Source organism: Pan paniscus, chromosome 20 (assembly GCF_029289425.2).
Source record: "Pan paniscus chromosome 20, NHGRI_mPanPan1-v2.0_pri, whole genome shotgun sequence".
Taxonomy (NCBI): domain Eukaryota; kingdom Metazoa; phylum Chordata; class Mammalia; order Primates; family Hominidae; genus Pan; species Pan paniscus.
Window position 1 is genome coordinate 39,042,704 of NC_073269.2, and position 17,094 is coordinate 39,059,797.

Sequence of the window (17,094 nt, forward strand, 5' to 3'; positions counted from 1 at the left end):
TTCCTTTTGTTAAAAAGGAAGAAGAGACCAGGCACAGGCTGGAGTGCCGAGATCACACCACTGCACTCCAGCCTGGGTGACAGGAGTAAGACCCTGTTTCAAATAAATAAGTAAATAAAAATAACAGCCAGGCATGGTGGCGCATGCCTGTAGTCTCAGCTACTCAGGAGACTGAGGCAGGAGGATTCCTTGAGCCCAGGAGGTGGAGGCTGCAGTGAGCTATGATCGTTGCCACTGCACTCCAGCCTGGGCAACAGACCAAGACTCTGTTTAAAAATAAATAAATAGGCCGGGCACGGTGGCTCACGCCTGTAATCCCAGCACTTTGGGAGGCCGAGGCAGATGGATAATCTGAAGTCAGGGGTATGAGACCAGCCTGACCAACATGGTGAAACGCTGTCTCTACTAAAAAATCAAAACATTAGCTGGGCCTGATGGCACAGGCCTGTGATCCCAGCTACTCAGGAGGCTGAGACAGGAGAATTGCTTTAACCTGGGAGGCAGAGGTTGCAATGAGCCAACATCGCGCCATTGCACTCCAGCCTGGGCAACAAGAGCGAAACTCCGTCTCAAGAAAATAGTAATAATAAAATAAATAAATAAATAAATAGGCCAGGCGTGGTAGCTTACGCCTATAATCCCAGCACTTTGGGAGGCCGAGGCAGGAGGATCAGGAGGTCAGGAGTCTGAGACCAGCCTAACCAACATGGTGAAACCCCGTCTCTACTAAAAATACAAAAATTAGCCGGGCATGGTGGCATGTGCCTGTAATCCCAGCTGTTCAGGAGGCTGAGGCAGGAGAATCACTTGAACCCGGGAGGCAGAGGTTGCAGTGAGCCCAGATCGCGCCACTGCACTCCAGCCTGGAAAACAGAGCAAGACTCTGTCTCAAATAAGTAAGTAAATAAATAAATAAATAATGTAAAAAATAAAAAGGATGAAGAGTAAGAAAAGGACGCGTGGTATTAAACACACACCAGCCCACCCAAAGACTACCTCCTGAGCATCTTCAGAGGAAAACGGGCTCCTCTCTGTGTAAGTCCCAGCGGGGCATTTCCTGGCCATGTGAGCCATCTGAGTGTCAGTGCTTGGGGCTACAGCTGCGCAGAACCAGACATCTTTAGACATTCTCATGACTCATTGCACTGGTACCCACAGGTCTGTTCTTTTATCTCTGATCCCACTTTGACCAGGAAATTAGAACTGCCGCCGCTGACCCAACAGGACAGCAGCATCTCACCTCCTATTTGTCAACCCCATTGGTGGTCTGTGCAACAAGGACCACCCATGAGCACCTGTGCTACTAACAAAAGAGCTGGGTGGGAACTTCTGAGCTATGCAAAAGATTAAAATCTCAACTGCAACCAACTGTTTTGTTAAGTCTCATTTTACCATCTGGTTTAGGTCAGCAGGTGCCTGTCCAGGGACCCAGTTGGGTGCCTGTCCAGGGACCCAGTTGGGTGCCTGTCCAGGGACCTAGTTCCTCCAAGTAAAATTCAAGTGTCACGTCCTAAGACCTTCTTGTTGACAAAGGAATGTTGGTTTTTGAGGGCAGCCTGACATAACATCCTCTCTTGGGGAATCTGATGAAGTTTGCCAAATTAAATGCAGAAATTATAAGATAATCCTTGAATGAACAAAATTCACTGCAAATAGTAAACTCAACTTTGCAATTTTTTTTTTTTTGAGACAGAGTCTCCCTCTGTTGCCTAGGCTGGAGTGCGGTGGCACGATCTCAGCTTACCGCAACCTCCGCCTCCCAGGTTCAAGTGATTCTCCTGCCTCAGCCTCCCTAATAGCTGGGATTACAGGTGCACACCACCACGCCCTGCTAATTTTTTGTATTTTTAGTAGAGATGGAGTTTCAGCATGTTGGCCAGGCTGGTCTTGAACTCGTGATCTCAGGTGATCCACCTGCCTCGGCTTCCCAAAGTGCTGGGATTACATGCATGAGCCACCGTGCTTGGCCCATTTTGCAATTTTTGTAAAAATAATTCTTAGAAATTACCAGGCCCAGTGGCTCTCACCTGTAATCCCAGCACACTAGGAGGCCAAGGCAGGAGGATCACTTGAGCCTAGGAGTCCAAGACCATCCTGGGCAACATACTGAAACATCCATCTCTACAAAAAAATTTAATTAATTAGCCAGGAGTGGCCGGGCGCTGTGGTTCACGCCTGTAATCCCAGCACTTTGGGAGGCTGAGGCGGAGGGATCACTTGCGGTCAGAAGTTCGAGACCTGCCTGGCCAACATGGTGAAACCCTGTCTCTACTAAAAATGCAAAAAATTAGCTGGACGTAGTGGTGGGCACCTGTGATCCCAGCTACTCCGGAGGCTGAGGCAAGAAAATCTCTTAAACTCAGGAGATGAAGGTTGCAGTGAGCCAAGATCGCACTACTGCACTCCAGCCTGGGCAACAGAGTGAGACTCCATCACACACACACACACAAAAAGCCAGGAGTGGTAGCACATGCCTGCAGTTCCAGATACTCAGGAAGTTGAGGCAGGAGGATTTCTTGAGCACAAGAGTTCAAGACTGCAGTGAGCCAAGATTACACCACCGTACTCCAGCCTGGGCTACAGAGCAAGATCCTGTCTTATAAAGAAAAAAAAAATTGGCCAGGCACGAGGGCTCACACCTGTAATCCCGGCACTTTGGGAGCCTGAGGTGGGTGGATCACGAGGTCAGGAGATCGAGACCATCCTGGCTAATACGATGAAACCCCGTCTGTACTAAAAATACAAAAAATTAGCCAGGCGTGGTGGCATGCGCCTGTAAGGTCCCAGCTACCCAGGATGCTGAGGCAGGAGGATGGCGTGAACCCGGGAGGTGGAGGTTGCAGTGAGCTGAGATGGCGCCACTGCACTCCAGCCTGAGCGACAGAGTGAGACTTCGTCTCAAAAAAAAAAAAAAAAAAAAAAATTAAAATTCTCAGAAATTGAAGCCATTTGGTGCCATGGAGGAACACCAACTAGAGAGGACCACATCAAGTTCAGCAGGCTCAGAGTCCCCTTAGCCACACCCTTTTGGCCCTCACAGTCTCAGTTTTCCCCACTTTACCACATATATATATATATATATATATATATATATATTTTTTTTTTTTTTTTTTTTTTTTTGCGAGATGGAGTCTTGCTCTGTCCCCCAGGCTGGAGTGCAGTGCAGTGGTGTGATCTCAGCTCACTGCAACTTCTGCCTCCTGAGTTCAAGCTATTCTCCTGCCTCAGCCTCCCGAGCAGCTGAGATCTTAGGCGTGTACCACCATGCCTGGCTAATTTTTGTATTTTTAGTCAGGCTAAATTATATTGATCAGGCTAGTCTCGAACTCCTGATCTCAAGTGATCCGCCCGTCTCAGCCTCCCAACATGCTGGGATTACAGGCGTGAGCCACCGCGCCCAGTCTACAATAAATTCTTACACATAGCTGTCATTTCCTGCATCCTTATTCCGTGCCAGGTGCTGTCCTAAGTACACTGCATGCATTAGCTCAGTTCTCCCACAACCTTATGAGGTAGGTACTTTATCATCCCCTTTTTACAGAGAAGGAAGCTGAGCCTCAGAGGTCACCAGCCTCCTAAGTGGCAGAGTCAGGGCTGTCTGATGCTATGCTATGTACTATACTGTATTACACTATTCCCTAGTACTTAAAAGGAAAAGTGTTTTGACATATAGGGAGGAAGTAATTGTGGATTAAAAATAAATGAACTACAAGCCTGGGCAACATGGTGAAACTGTATCTTTACAAATGATACAAAAATTAACCAGGTGTGGTGGCACGTGCCTGTAGTCCCAGCTACTTGGGAGGCTGAGGCAGGAGGATTGCTTGAACCTGGGAGGTCAAGGCTGCAGTGAGCCCAGATGGTGCCACTGCACTCTAGCCTGGGGGACAAAGTGAGACTCTGTCTCAAAAAAAATAAAAAATAAAATAAAAATAAAGAATAAATGAATTACAGGATGGCAAACAATACCAAGTACTGGTGAGACTGTGGAATCTCATATATTGCTTATGGGAGTGTAAATTGGGATGACCACACTGGAAAATTGTTTGACATTTGCTACTAAAGAATATATGTGGGCCAGGTGCCGTGGCTCATGCCTGTAATCCCAATACTTTGGGTGGCCGAGGTGGGTGGATCACTTGAGGTCAGGAGTTAAGACCAGCCTGGCCAACATGGTGAAACCCTGTCTCTACTAAAAATACAAAAATTAGCTGAGCATGGAGGTGGACACCTGTAAGCCCAGGTACTCGGGAGGCTGAGGCAGGAGAATCACTTGAACCCGGCAGGCAGAGATTGCAGTGAACCAAGATCATGCCATTGCACTCCAGCCTAGGCAAAAAAACTGTAACTCCATCTCAAAAAAAAAAAAGAATATATGCATGCAACTTATGATCCAGAGATTCCAACTCTAGGTAGATACACAACAGAAATGCATACATCTATTTACTATAAAACAGGAATCAGAATATTCACAGCTGCACTATTCAAAATAGCGTGGCCAAGTGCGGTGGCTCACGCCAGTAATCCCAACACTTAGGGAGGCAGAGGTAGGAGGATCGTTTGAGCCCAGGTGTTGAGACCAGCCTGTGCAACATAGTGAGACCCCATCTCTAAAAACCAAAAAAAAAAAAAGCCTCTAACTAGAAAGTACCCAAATGCCAATCCACTATAGAACAAATGAGTGTAAATTGTGGTATATTCACACAATAGAAAATTGCACACAGTGAAAATTAACACATTGCTATTATGTGCAACATCATGGATAAATGTCACAAAAATGTTATTGAGCAAAGAAAACTAGACACAAATACTGTATCATTCCATTTTATTTGTATTTATTTATTTTTTTTCTGAGACTGCGTTTTGCTCTTTCGCCTAGGCTGGATTGAAGTGGCAAGATCTCTGCTCACTGCAACCTCCACTCACCGGGTTCAAGTGATTCCCCTGCCTCAGCCTTCTGAGTAGCTGGGATTACAGGCGCGTGCCACCATGCCTGGCTAATTTTTTGTAATTTTAGTAGAGATGGGGTTTCACCATGTTGGCCAGGCTGGTCCTGAACTCTTGACCTTAGGTGATCCACCTGCTTTGGTCTCCCAAAGTGTTAGGATTATAAGCGTGAGCCACCACCACGCCCAGCCTCCATTTTATATAAAGTACAAAATAGACAAAACTAACCCATTATGGGGTTATTGCTTCTGGGATTCTGGAAATTTTCTATTTCTTGATCTACTTGTTACACAGATATGTTTACTTTGTGAAAATACGCAGAACCAGGCCAGTGTGGTGGTTTGTGCCTGTAATCCCAGCTACTCAGGAGGCTGAGACAGGAGATTGGCTTGAGCTCAGGAGCTGAAGATCAGCCTGGGCAACATAAAGAGACCATTTCTCTACAATTAATAAACAAATTAGCTGGACATGATGGTGCCCGCCTGTAGTCTTAGCTACTTGTGAGGCCGAGTGAGAGGATCACTTGAGGCCAGGAGGTCAAAGCTGCAGTGAGCTGCAATGGCGCTACTATACTACAGCCTGGGCAAGAGTGCAAGACCCTATCTCTTTTTTTTTTTTTTTTTTTGAGACGGAGTCTCGCTCTGTCGCCCAGGCTGGAGTGCAGTAGCACCATCTCGGCTCACTGCAACTTCTGCCTCCTAGGTTCAAGCGATTCTCCTGCCTCAGCCTCCCAAGTAGCCCTATCTCTTTAGGGCCAGGCGCGGTGGCTCACGCCTGTAATCCCAGCACTTTGGGAGGCTGAGGCAGGCGGATCACGAGGTCAGGAGATGGAGACCATCCTGGCTAACACGGTGAAACCCCATCTCTACTAAAAATACAAAACATTAGCCAGGCATGGTGGCACATGCCTGTAGTCCCAGCAACCCAGGAGGCTGAGGCAGGAGAATCGCTTGAACCTGGGAGGTGGGGAGGTTGCAGTGGGCTGAGATGGCGCCACTGCACTTCAGCCTGGTTGACAGAGCAAGGCTCCATCTAAAAAAATAAACAAATAAATAAAATAAACAACAAAATCGCATAGAACCATGTGCTCATGATTTATGCACGTTATTTTTTTTTTATTTTCTTAAATTTTAGTCCATGTCCTGCTGAACATACATGTTATATTTTAAAAAGGAAAATAATGGGCTGGGCGCAGTGGCTCACGCCTGTAATCCCAGCACTTTAGGAGGCTGAGGCGGGTGAATCACAAGGTCAGGAGTTTGAGACCAGCCTGGCCAACATGGTGAAACACCGTCTCTACTAAATATACAAAAAATTAGCTGGGTGTGGTGGCAGGCACCTGTAATCCCAGCTACTCGGGAGGCTGAGGCAGGAGAATCGCTTGAACCTGGGAGGCGGAGGTTGCGGTGAGCCAAGATCGCGCCACTGCACTCCAGCCTGGGTGACAGTGCAAGACTCCATCTAAAAAAAAAGGAAAACAATGATAAAAATGAGTGATACTGGCCAGGTGCGGTGGCTCACGCCTGTAATCCCAGCACTTTGGGAGGCTAAGGAGGGCAGATCATTTGAGATCAGTTCAAGACCAGCCTGACCAACATGATGAAACCCCGTCTCTACGAAAAATGCAAAGAAACTAGCCAGGTGTGGTGTCAGGTGCCTGTAATCCCAGCTACTCGGGAGGCTGAGGCAGGAGAATCACTTCAACCCAGGAGGCAGAGGTTGCAGTGAGCCGAGATCGCACCACTGCACTGTAGCCTGTGCAATAGAACAAGACTCGGTCTCAAAAACAACAACAACGAAAAAAACAAAAAAACAAAAAAAAGAGTGATAACTCTTTTCAAAGCATATTGGGTGGGTTTCTGTGCATGTTATGAGTGACCATCACACTGCCAGCACCCATGCATGGACCCAGAGGAAGGAATGACACTGGGCCCAGGTGATTCAGCCCATCTTCCTATCTGCAGTTTCCTCATAAGGTCCTGAGATTTGCACTTTCTTGCATGTCTGAATAAGAAAGAAAGCAAGCCTATATTGGATTATACCCTGCCATAAATATAAATACATAAATAAGAGGCCAGGCACCATGGCTCATACCTGTAATCCCAGTGCTTTGGGAGGCCAAGGCAGGAGTATCACTTGAGCCTTGGTGTTCAAGACCAGCCTGGGCAACACAGCAAGACCCCGTCTCTACAAAAAATAGAAAAATTAGCCAGGCTTGATGGCACATACCTGTATTCCCAGCTATTCAGAAGGCTAGGGTAGTAGGGTTGTTTGAGCCCAGGAGTTCCAGGCTGCATTGCACTCCAGCCTGGGTGACAGACTGAGACCCTGTCTCTAAAAAATAAATAAATAGAACAGAAAGAAAGGAACGGTATGTGGGCTGGGTGTGGTGGCTTATGCTTGAAATCCCAGCACTTTGAGAGTCTGAGGTGGGAGGATCACTGGCACCCAGGAGCTAGAGACCAGCCTGGGCAACACTGCAAAATTGCTTCTTTACAAAAAATACAAGTATTAGCCAGGCATGGTTGTACATATCTGCAGTCCCAGCTACTTGGGAGGCTGGGATGGGAGGACTCCCTGAACCTGGAGAAGTTGAGGCTGCAGTGAGCCATGATCGTGCCACTGCACTCCAGCGACAGAATGAGACCCTGTCTCAAAAAAAAAAGAAAAGCAAAGCTATGTGGTGGCCAGGTGCGGCAGCTCATGCCTGTAATCCCAGCACTATGGGAGGCCGAGGAGGGCAGATCACTTGAGGTCAGGAGTTTGAGACCAGCCTGGACAACATGGTGAAACCCTGTCTCCACTGAAAAAACAAAAATTAGCCAGGCGTGGTGGCGCCTGTAATCTCAGCTACTCGGGAGGCTGAGGCAGGAGAATCACTTGAACCCGGGCAGCGGAGGCTGCAGTGAGCCACGATGCCGCCACTCCAGACTGGGTGCTAGAACAAGACCCAGTCTCAAAAATAAAATAAAATGAAATAAAATAAGATAAGATAAACTAAAATAAAATAAAAAAGTTATTGGGTGTTCTTTGCCTATTTTGAAGCTACAAGCTGTAAGAAAATTATGAGTAATATAGAAATAAAATCATGGACTTTGGTGTTTTGTCTGAATATATGAATTTGTCCCCAATCTTTTTTACTTTCTTTTACTTTTTCTTGTCTTTACTTTTTTTTTTTTTCTTGAGACAGAGTTTTGCTCTTGTTGCCCAGGCTGGAGTGCAATGGCATGATCTTGGCTCACTGCAACTTCTGCCTCCTGAGTTCAAGTGATTCTTCTGCCTCAGCCTCCCGAGTAGCTGGGATTACAGGCATGCGCCACCATGCCCAGCTAATTTTGCATTTTTAGTAGAGACAGGGTTTCTCCATGTTTGTCAGGCTGGTCTCAAACTCCTGACCTCAGGTTATCTGCCTGAGTGCTGGGGTTATAGGCGTGAGCCACTGCACCGGGCTTCTTTTACTTTTTCTTTGAGACAGCGTCTCATTCTGTCACCCAGGCTGCAGTGCAGTAGCGCAAATTCTGCTCATTGCAACCTCTGCCTCAGGGGCTCAATTGATTCTCCCATATCAGCCTCTGGAGTAGCTGGGACTACAGACACGCACCACTATGCCTGGCTAATCTTTGTATTTTTTGTAGAGGTAGTTTTGGCATGTTGCCCAGGCTGGTCTTGAACTCCTGGGCTCAAGTGATCCTCCTGACATGACCTCCCAAAGTGCTGGGATTATGGACTTGAGCCACTTCGCCCAAGTTTCTTTACTTACTTTTTTTTTTTTTTTTTTTTTTGAGACAGAGTCTTTGTGGCCCAGACTGGAGTGCAGTGGCACAATCTTGACTCACTGCAAATTCTATCTCTCAGGTTCAACCGATTCTCATGCCTCAGCCTCCCAAGTAGCTGGGACTACAGGCATGAGGCACCACACCTGGCCAATTTTTGTACATTTGGTAGAGACAGGGTCTCACCGTGTTGGCCAGGCTGGTCTCAAACTCCTGATCTCAGATGATCCACTTGCCTCGGCCTCCCAAAGTGCTGGGACTACAGGCGTGCGCCACTGCACCCACCCTGATTAAGTATAGTTTACTATGTTTATGTATCCTCAAACATTCCAAAGCTTGAGGATAGCCACCCAGAAACACCAATTCCAAATGTATAGGGTCAACATTCCAAAGGGGAGCCCAGGCACGATGGCTCACGCCTATAATCCCAACACTGTGGGAGCCTGAGGTGGGAGGATCACTTGAGCCCAGGAGTTTGAGACCAGCCTTAGCAACATAGTGAGACCTGGTCTCTACAAAAAATAAAATAATTAGTTGAGCGTTGTCAACTAGTAGTCCCAGCTACTTGGGAGGCTGAGGTGAGAGGAAGGCTGCAGTGAGCCATGATCCTGCCACTGCACTCCAGCCTGGGTGTCAAAATGAGATATTGTCTCAAAAACGAAAGCAAAAACACACACAAAAAAGCATTCCAAAGTGGAGAAGTTACGGTTTCACTTATATAGGCAGAGACATACAATCCTTACAGTGACTTGACTAGCTATAGGATGCTACATTCCAAGGAACATTGCTTTATTACTCTGTGAGGGGTGTACCCGTCTGAGGAAGTCTTATCTCTGCCCTGTTTGGTCTTAGTTATTTCTAGGGTAAAAGGGGCAGAAGGTACAGCTGCTCGCCATGTGATTCATGCTGCATAACCACATTCCTCTCAAGTTTCAGGATCATTTACAATTCCAACAGCAGCTGGGCGTGGTGGCTGGTGCCTGTAGTCCCGTACCAGGGATGTTGAGGCTGGAGGATTGCCTCAGCCCAGTAGTTTCAGGCTGCAGTGAGCTATGATTGCATCACTGCACACCAACCCTGCCTCTAAAAAATAATAATATCAACAATAAAGTTCCAACAGTTTTAAGTTTGAATTATTTAATTCCACAACTCATTTATCAACATATGTTGCAGATAACTCATGGGGAGTTTAAAATACTCATAGTATTGTCAAAGGTTATAGGTTTTTCTGATTACCTATTGCTGTTAATGAATTATCCCATATCTTTTTGTTGTTGTTGTTGTTAGAGACAGGGTCTTGCTATGTTGCTCAGGCTGGCGTCTGATTCCTGGGCTCAAGTGATCCTCCTGTTTCACCCTCCCAAGTACTGTCACTAAACCTGGCTAATTGCTTCATATCTTTTTTTTTTTTTTTTCCCTTAGAGACAGGGTCTCTATAGACAGAGATCCTCTGTCTAAAGAGGATCTATGAGCAAGGTGGCTCATGCCTATAATCCCAGCACTTTGGGAGGCTGAGGTGGGTGGATCACCTGAGGTCAGAAGTTTGAGACCAGCCTTGCCAACATTGCGAAACCCTGTCTCTACTAAAAAAATACAAAAATTAGCCAGGTGTGGTGGCGCACGCCTGTAGTCCCAGCTACTCAGGAGGCTGAGGCAGGAGAATCGCTTGAACCCAGGAGTTGGAGGTTGCAGTGAGACGAGATCGCACCATTGCACTCCAGCTTGGGCAACAGAGTGAGACTCTGTCTAAAAGAAAATAAACTAAAAAAAAAAAAAAAAAAGAAAATTACAATTAAATTACAATTACAACTGGAAAGCAGTCGGGAGATTTCCTGAAGAACTTAAAACAGAACTACCATTAGACCCAGCAATCCCATTACTGGGTATATACCCAAAGGAATATAAGTTGTTCTACCATAAAGACAAATGCATGCATATATTCATTGAGGCACTACTCACAATAGCAGAGACATGGAACCAACCTATATAACCACAAACGGTGGACTGGATAAAGAAAATATGGTCCACATACACCATGGAACACTACACAGCCATAAAAAAAGAACAAGACTGGCCAGGCGCGGTGGCTCACGCCTGTAATCCCAGCACTTTGGGAGGCTGAGATGGGAGGATCACGAGGTCAGGAGATCGAGACCATCCTGGTTAACACGGTGAAACCCCACCTCTACTAAAAATACAAAAAATTAGCTGGGCGTGGTGGCAGGCGCCTGTAGTGCCAGCTACTCGGGAGGCTGAGGCAAGAGAATGGCGTGCCTGGGGGACAGAGCAAAACTCCGTCTCAAAAAAAAAAAGAGAAACAACAAGACCATGTCCTTTGCAGCAACATAGATGCAGCTGGAGGCCGTTATCCTAAACAAACTAATGCAGGAACAGAAAACCCAATACTGCATGTTCTCACGTATAAGTGGGAGCTAAACATTGAGCACACATGGACATAAAGAAGGGAATGACAGGGGCCAGGCGCTGTGGCTCACGCCTGTAATCCCAGCACTTTGGAAGGCCGAGGCTGGTGGATCACTTGAGGTCAGGAGTTCAAGACCAGCCTGGCCAACATGGTGAAACCCAGTCTTTACTAAAAATACAAAAAAAAAAAAAAAAAAAAAAAAATGGCCGGGCGCGGTGGCTCACATCTGTAATCCCAGCACTTTGGGAGGTCAAGGTGGATGGATCACCTGAGGTGGGGAGTTCGAGACCAGCCTGACCAACATGGACAAACCCCGTCTCTACTAAAAAAAAAAAATACAAAATTAGCCAGACATAGTGGCGCATGTCTGTAATCCCACCTAAGAGGGAGGCTGAGGCAGGAGAATCGCTTGAACCCGGGAGGCGGAGGTTGAGGTGAGCTGAGATCGTGCCATTGCACTCCAGCCTGGTCAACAAGAGTGAAACTGTCTCAAGAAAAAAAAAAAAACCATCACAACAACCAACCAACCAACCAAACAAAAATTTAGCAGGGCTTGGTGGGGTGGACGCTTATAATCCTAGCTATCAGGAGGCTGAGGCAGGAGAATCACTTGAATCTGGGAGGCGGAGGTTGCAGTGAGCTGAGATCGCGGCCACTGCACTCCAGCCTGAGCGACAGAGCGAGACTCTGTCTCAAAAAAAAAAAAAAAAAAAAAAAAAAAGGGAATAACACCAGGGCCTACTTGAGGGTGGACCTACTTGAGGGTGGAAGGTACGAGGAGGGTGAGGATCGGAAAAACTACCTATTGGGTACTATGCTTATTACCTGGGGAGGAAATAATCTGTAACCCAAATCCCTTGCGACATGCAATTTACCTATATAACAAACTTGCACATGTACCCCTGAACCCAAAATAAAAGTAAAAAATAATAATAATAAAAATAAAGCGAAGCCCCACGGGGCGAGCATGAAATCTGGGAGCTCAGCCATTTCCCTGGAGGTGGCTGGGTGGGCGGTGGGAGTGGACGGGGCTGGGCAGTGACTGCTGCCAGGGCAGGGGGCCGGCGCGAGGGACGGGGGTAGGGAGCTGGGCAGGCATCGGTGTCGCCTGGCAGGGAACTGTTGGGTGGCTTCCAGCTTATGCCAGGAGTCTCCTCCTCACCCGCACATCGCGGGGCTAGGATGGGATGTCGTGGCTGCCAAATCCTCCGAGGCAACTCCTGCCTGGGACGGCCTACCACAGGATGGGCCTGAGAATCCGGAGCGCAGGCTCGGGCCGCTAGGACACCTTCCCCCGCCCGCGGACCCAGCCTTCCAGCATCACCGGGGTTCGCGGAGGAGAAAGAGGAAAGGCGTTTGGCCTGCCAAGGCCGCCGTAGCGAGGGGGCGGGGCCCGGAAGAGCAGGATGGCGGCGCGGGACAGTGACAGCGAAGAGGATCTGGTCAGCTATGGGACCGGGCTGGAGCCTCTGGAAGAAGGTGCGGGCCGCGTGGGCCGGCGGAGCCTGTGGAAAACAGGCCAAGGGCCCAGGATTCGGGCCACAAAAGCACAAGTCGGTGCTGGACCGTTGTTAGATCGTTCCCAGCGCTGGGAACACGGCGGCGAGGGAGGCGTTAGCCGCGCTCTCGGGGTGCTCACCTTCTGCAGCGACAGAGAGAGATTTACAGGGACGGGAGACACAAGCGTGGCCGAACAAGGGGGCGGCGAGATAGAAACAAGAAAATGACGGAATAGCTAGTGTGAGAGCGGGGGGTGCTCAGGCAGTGTCTTCCCCGAGAGAGGACGTTTGAGCTCAGACTTGAAACCGAGGAAGAAAACAACCATGAGCAAATCTGGAGGGAAAGCATTTCAGGCAGAAGGAACATAAAGTGCAAAGGCCCTGAAGTGGGAGCCAGTTTAGGAAATTGAGGGGCAGGCAGGACGGGTATGGTTGCAGCAGACGACAGCGGGGGAGACAGGTAGAAAAGAATGTCAGAGGGGCTGACAGGGGCTGGATCTTACTTGGTAGGGTAAAGAGTTTGGATCTTGTACTAAGTGCAGGATTAGGGTTAGGGTTAGGGTCATGGGAAATTACACAGGGAGGGATATATATATGATTTTTAGAGACAGGGTTTTGCTCTGTTTCCCAGGCTGGTCTTGAACTCCTGACTTCAAGTGATCCTCTCGCTTCTGCCTCCCAAAGTGCAGGGATTACAGGCTTGAGCCACTGTGCTCGGCCAATTTTTAATGTTATTCTATCTTTGATGTTGAGAATACACTGGTTGGGGATGGGTAAGAGTGAAGCAGGGAGATTAGCAAAAAGAGGTCAGGAGATGATGGTGGCATGGATGGGACAGTTAGCAGTGGTGGTGGTGTGTAGTGGTCTGGGTGGAGATATATTTTGAAAGCAGAGTTGACCATACTTGCTGGTGGAATGTGGGGGTGAGGGGCAAGATGAATCAAGGTTCTCTCCTGTGTTTCTGGTCTGTTCCACTTAATGACTTGACTTGTTCAGCAAGTTATGTATTGAGTGTCCAGTAAGGGCTGTTGGCTGTGCTAGCCCTGTAGGGAAGGCAGAGGAAGAATGGTGGAATCATTGGGCCACAATTTATTTGCAGACCTCCTGTTGGTGGGGGTCCCCTCCCTTTTTTCACCCTGACCACATCCTGCCAAGTTGATTGTACTTCTGGGATATCTCCACTTATGCCCCCTTTATTTCCTACAAACAGTTCTGGTGGAAACTTCTGCTGGATACTGGCCCTTCTTCCACCCTCGGCTTACAAAAGGTTGAGAAAGGGGCCAGGCACAGTGGTTCACACCTGTAATCCCAGCACTCTGGGAGGCTGAGGTGGGAGGATCGCTTGAGGTCAGGAGTTTGAGACCAGCCTGGGCATTGTAGTGAGACTCTGTCTGTAACAAACAAACAAACAAACGAAACAAAAGGCTGAGAAAGGCTAGTCTTCCGAATGCTTTTTATGTGTTTGAAGTCAGCTGTTGCATTTTCTTAAGACATCTCTGTTCTACACTTACTATCCCAAGTTCTTTTTTTGTAGAGACAGGGTCTTGCTGTGTTGACCATGCTGGTTTCAAACTCCTGACCTCAAGCGATGCTCTCACCTTGGCTTCCCAAAGTGCTGGATTGCATACATGAGCCACAGTGCCCAACATTTTTCATTTTAAAAATAGAGATGAGGCCGGGCGTGGTGGCTCACGCCTGTAATCCCAGCACTTTGGGAGGCCGAGGCGGGCAGATCACGAAGTCAGAAGATCCTAACCATCCTGGCTAACACGGTGAAACCCCGTCTCTACTAAAAATACAAAAAAAAAATTAGCTGGGCGTGGTAGGGGGGCTCCTGTAGTCCCAGCTACTCGGGAGGCTGAGGCGGGAGAATATCATGAGACTGGGAGGCAGAGCTTGCAGTGAGCCAAGATGGCGCCACTGCACTCCAGCCTGGGCGACAGAGCGAGACTCTGTCTCAAAAAAAAAAAAAAAAAAAAAAAAAGAGACGGGATCCTTCTATGTTGCTCAGGCTGGTCTTGAACTCCTGGCCTCAAGTAGTCTTCCCAGCTCAGCTTCTTAAAGTGTTGGAATTATAGGCGTGACTCTCTACGCCTGGCCCCAACCATTTTTTTTTTTTTTTTTTTTTTTTTGTGACAGAGTCTCGCTCTGTTGTCCAGGCTGGAGTGCAGTGGTGCAATCTCGGCTCACTGCAACCTCCGCCTTCCAGGTTCAAGCGATTCTCCTGCCTCAGCCTCTCAAGTAGCTGGGATTATAGGTACATTCCACTACGCCTGGCTAATTTTTGTATTTTTAGTAGAGACAGGGTTTCGCCATGTTGGCCAGGCTGGTCTTGAAGTCCTTAGGTCAAGCAATCCATCTGCCTTCACCTCCCAAAGTGTTGGAATTACAGGCGTGAGCCATTGCATGTGGCCCCCAACCTTGCTTTTGAAGTAGAAGGAAAGGACATGGATTTGTAGACTTTGTTTTTCTGGACTAAAAACATTCTTTAACTTCTCAGTAATACAAGTTTTTGAGGATTGATTCATTGTCTTCTAAGCACTTTTTTTTGAGAGTTTCCCTCTTGTCACCCAGGCTGGCGTGCAGTGGCGCGATCTCGGCTCACTACAACCTCTGCCTCCCAGGTTCAAGGGATTCTCCAGCCTCAGCCTCCCGAGTAGCTGGGATTATAGGTGCCCGCCACCATGCCCGGCTAATTTTTGTATTTTTAGTAGACACAGGGTTTTACCATGTTGGCCAGGCTGGACTCGAACTTCTGACCTCAGGTGATCTGCCTGCCTCGGCCTCCCAAAGTGCTGGGATTACAGGTGTGAGCCACCATGCCCAGCCAGTTTTCTAAGCACTTTGAAATTTAAATGCACTCTGTCTGTATTTTACGATATAACACACTAGACTAATAATTATTTTTACTCCCTGCTTTGAAGTTTTAGTGACAGGTTAGACAGGCATTGGTAGAGGAGAACTCTATTTTAATTAAAGTTGCTGGCCCTGACAGAAAGGTTTATTAGTTAAGAGTTAACCAGGGAGCCTAGTGACGGTGGCTGAACTTTATAGACACATAGGCCTTCTAATCTGGAAAGAAGGGGGCCAGATACTTACCTATTCTTTCCTTAGACACTTCCACTTGGTTCTAGAATTCTTATCTACAGCTCATTCTATACCCAGATTAATTTTAGGGCCAATTTTCTCCTCCTTGATGCTGTGACTCTCACACTTAAAACTAACTGTGGCTTCCCTCACCCCCAGGACATACCATAAACCCTGCAGCACTATGTTCAAGGCCCCCTGCACTGTCCGCCTTTCTGGTTCCATCTTCCGCTCATTCCTTGGCCTCCCGTTAGACTGGACTTTCTCAATACACCTGACCTTGCCCTTTTTTTTTTTTTTTTTTTTTTTTTTTTTTGAGATGGAGTCTTGCTCTGCCTCCCAGGCTGGAGTGCAGTGGCACGATCTTTGCTCACTGCAACCACCGCCTCCCAGGTTCAAGCGATTCTCCTGCCTCAGCCTCTTGAGTAGCTGAGCTTACAGGCGCGTGCCACCACGCCCGGCTAATTTTTGTATTTTTAGTAGAGGCGGGGTTTGAACTCCTGACCTCAGGTGATCCGCCCGCCTCGGCCTCCCAAAGTGCTGGAATTACAGGCGTGGGCCACTGTGCCCAGCGACTTTGCCCTTTTATCCGTCCTTCTGTTTACTGGTGGGAGTCAGTGGCTCTGTGTCCCTATCTGCAGCTATCAAAATTCTGCTTATTCCTAACGGTGGCTGATGTTGCAGACCTTCTCATTGTCAGAAGTGCTCCAGTACGTGCAGGTCTTCTCTGCTGGGCTCGGAGTGTCCTGAGAACGGGAGCAGAGTTTTGTTCAGTTTTCTATACCCCGGCTCTAGAAGGGCTGCTTGCATGGCAAGGCCCTCATCAACTTTTTGTTTTTGTTTTTGAGACAGTCTTGCTTTATCCCCCAGGCGGGAGTACAGTGGCATGATTATGGCTCACTGCAGCCTTGGCCACCTGGGCTCAAGCGATCCTCCCAGCTCAGCACCCCCCAGCCCCCAGTAACCAGGACTATAGGTGCACACCACCATGCCCGGCTAATTTTAAACATTGCGTCACTATGTTGCCCAGGTTGGTCTCAAACCACTGCTTCTAATGACTCGAACCACTCCTACCTGGGCCTCTCAAAGTGCCGGGATTACAGGTGTGAGCCACTGCACCTGACTCCCCCACCCTTTAAAAAAAATGTAACCATCAGCCAACCAGGGGCTCGTTGAAATTTTGGTCAGGGAATGAGAGGAAGGAACAGTATAGGAGGCATCTCTGGCTTGGAGACAGAGCTGAGATCTAGTTTCACCTTTGTGCTTATTAGCAGTGAGTCTCAGGGAAGTTACTTAATCAGTATCCTTATCAGGGTATGATAAATGAGATGATATGTACTAAAGGAAGGAATTAGTTGTCATT

At 47.9% G+C, this 17,094-nt stretch overlaps 1 protein-coding gene and 1 long non-coding RNA gene across 3 annotated transcripts in view; one reads left to right on the forward strand and one right to left on the reverse strand.

Moving 5' to 3' along the window:
* Positions 1–3,417: 3,417 nt before the first annotated feature.
* Positions 3,418–12,446, reverse strand: LOC129394844 (uncharacterized). Its single transcript, XR_008622209.2, has 3 exons — positions 12,308–12,446; positions 7,042–7,134; positions 3,418–6,408 (listed from the first exon to the last, which is right to left on the reverse strand). It is a non-coding gene; the product is annotated as an uncharacterized LOC129394844 (long non-coding RNA).
* A 50-nt stretch (positions 12,447–12,496) lies between these two features.
* Positions 12,497–17,094, forward strand: part of GPATCH1 (G-patch domain containing 1) — a 47,984-nt gene continuing 43,386 nt past the window's right edge. For both annotated transcript variants that reach the window (XM_034944371.3, XM_055104457.2), the window contains exon 1: positions 12,497–12,624. In XM_034944371.3, coding sequence (XP_034800262.2) covers positions 12,552–12,624 — 73 coding nt within the window. In that variant the 5' untranslated portion in view covers positions 12,497–12,551. The remainder of the gene's footprint in view (positions 12,625–17,094) is intronic.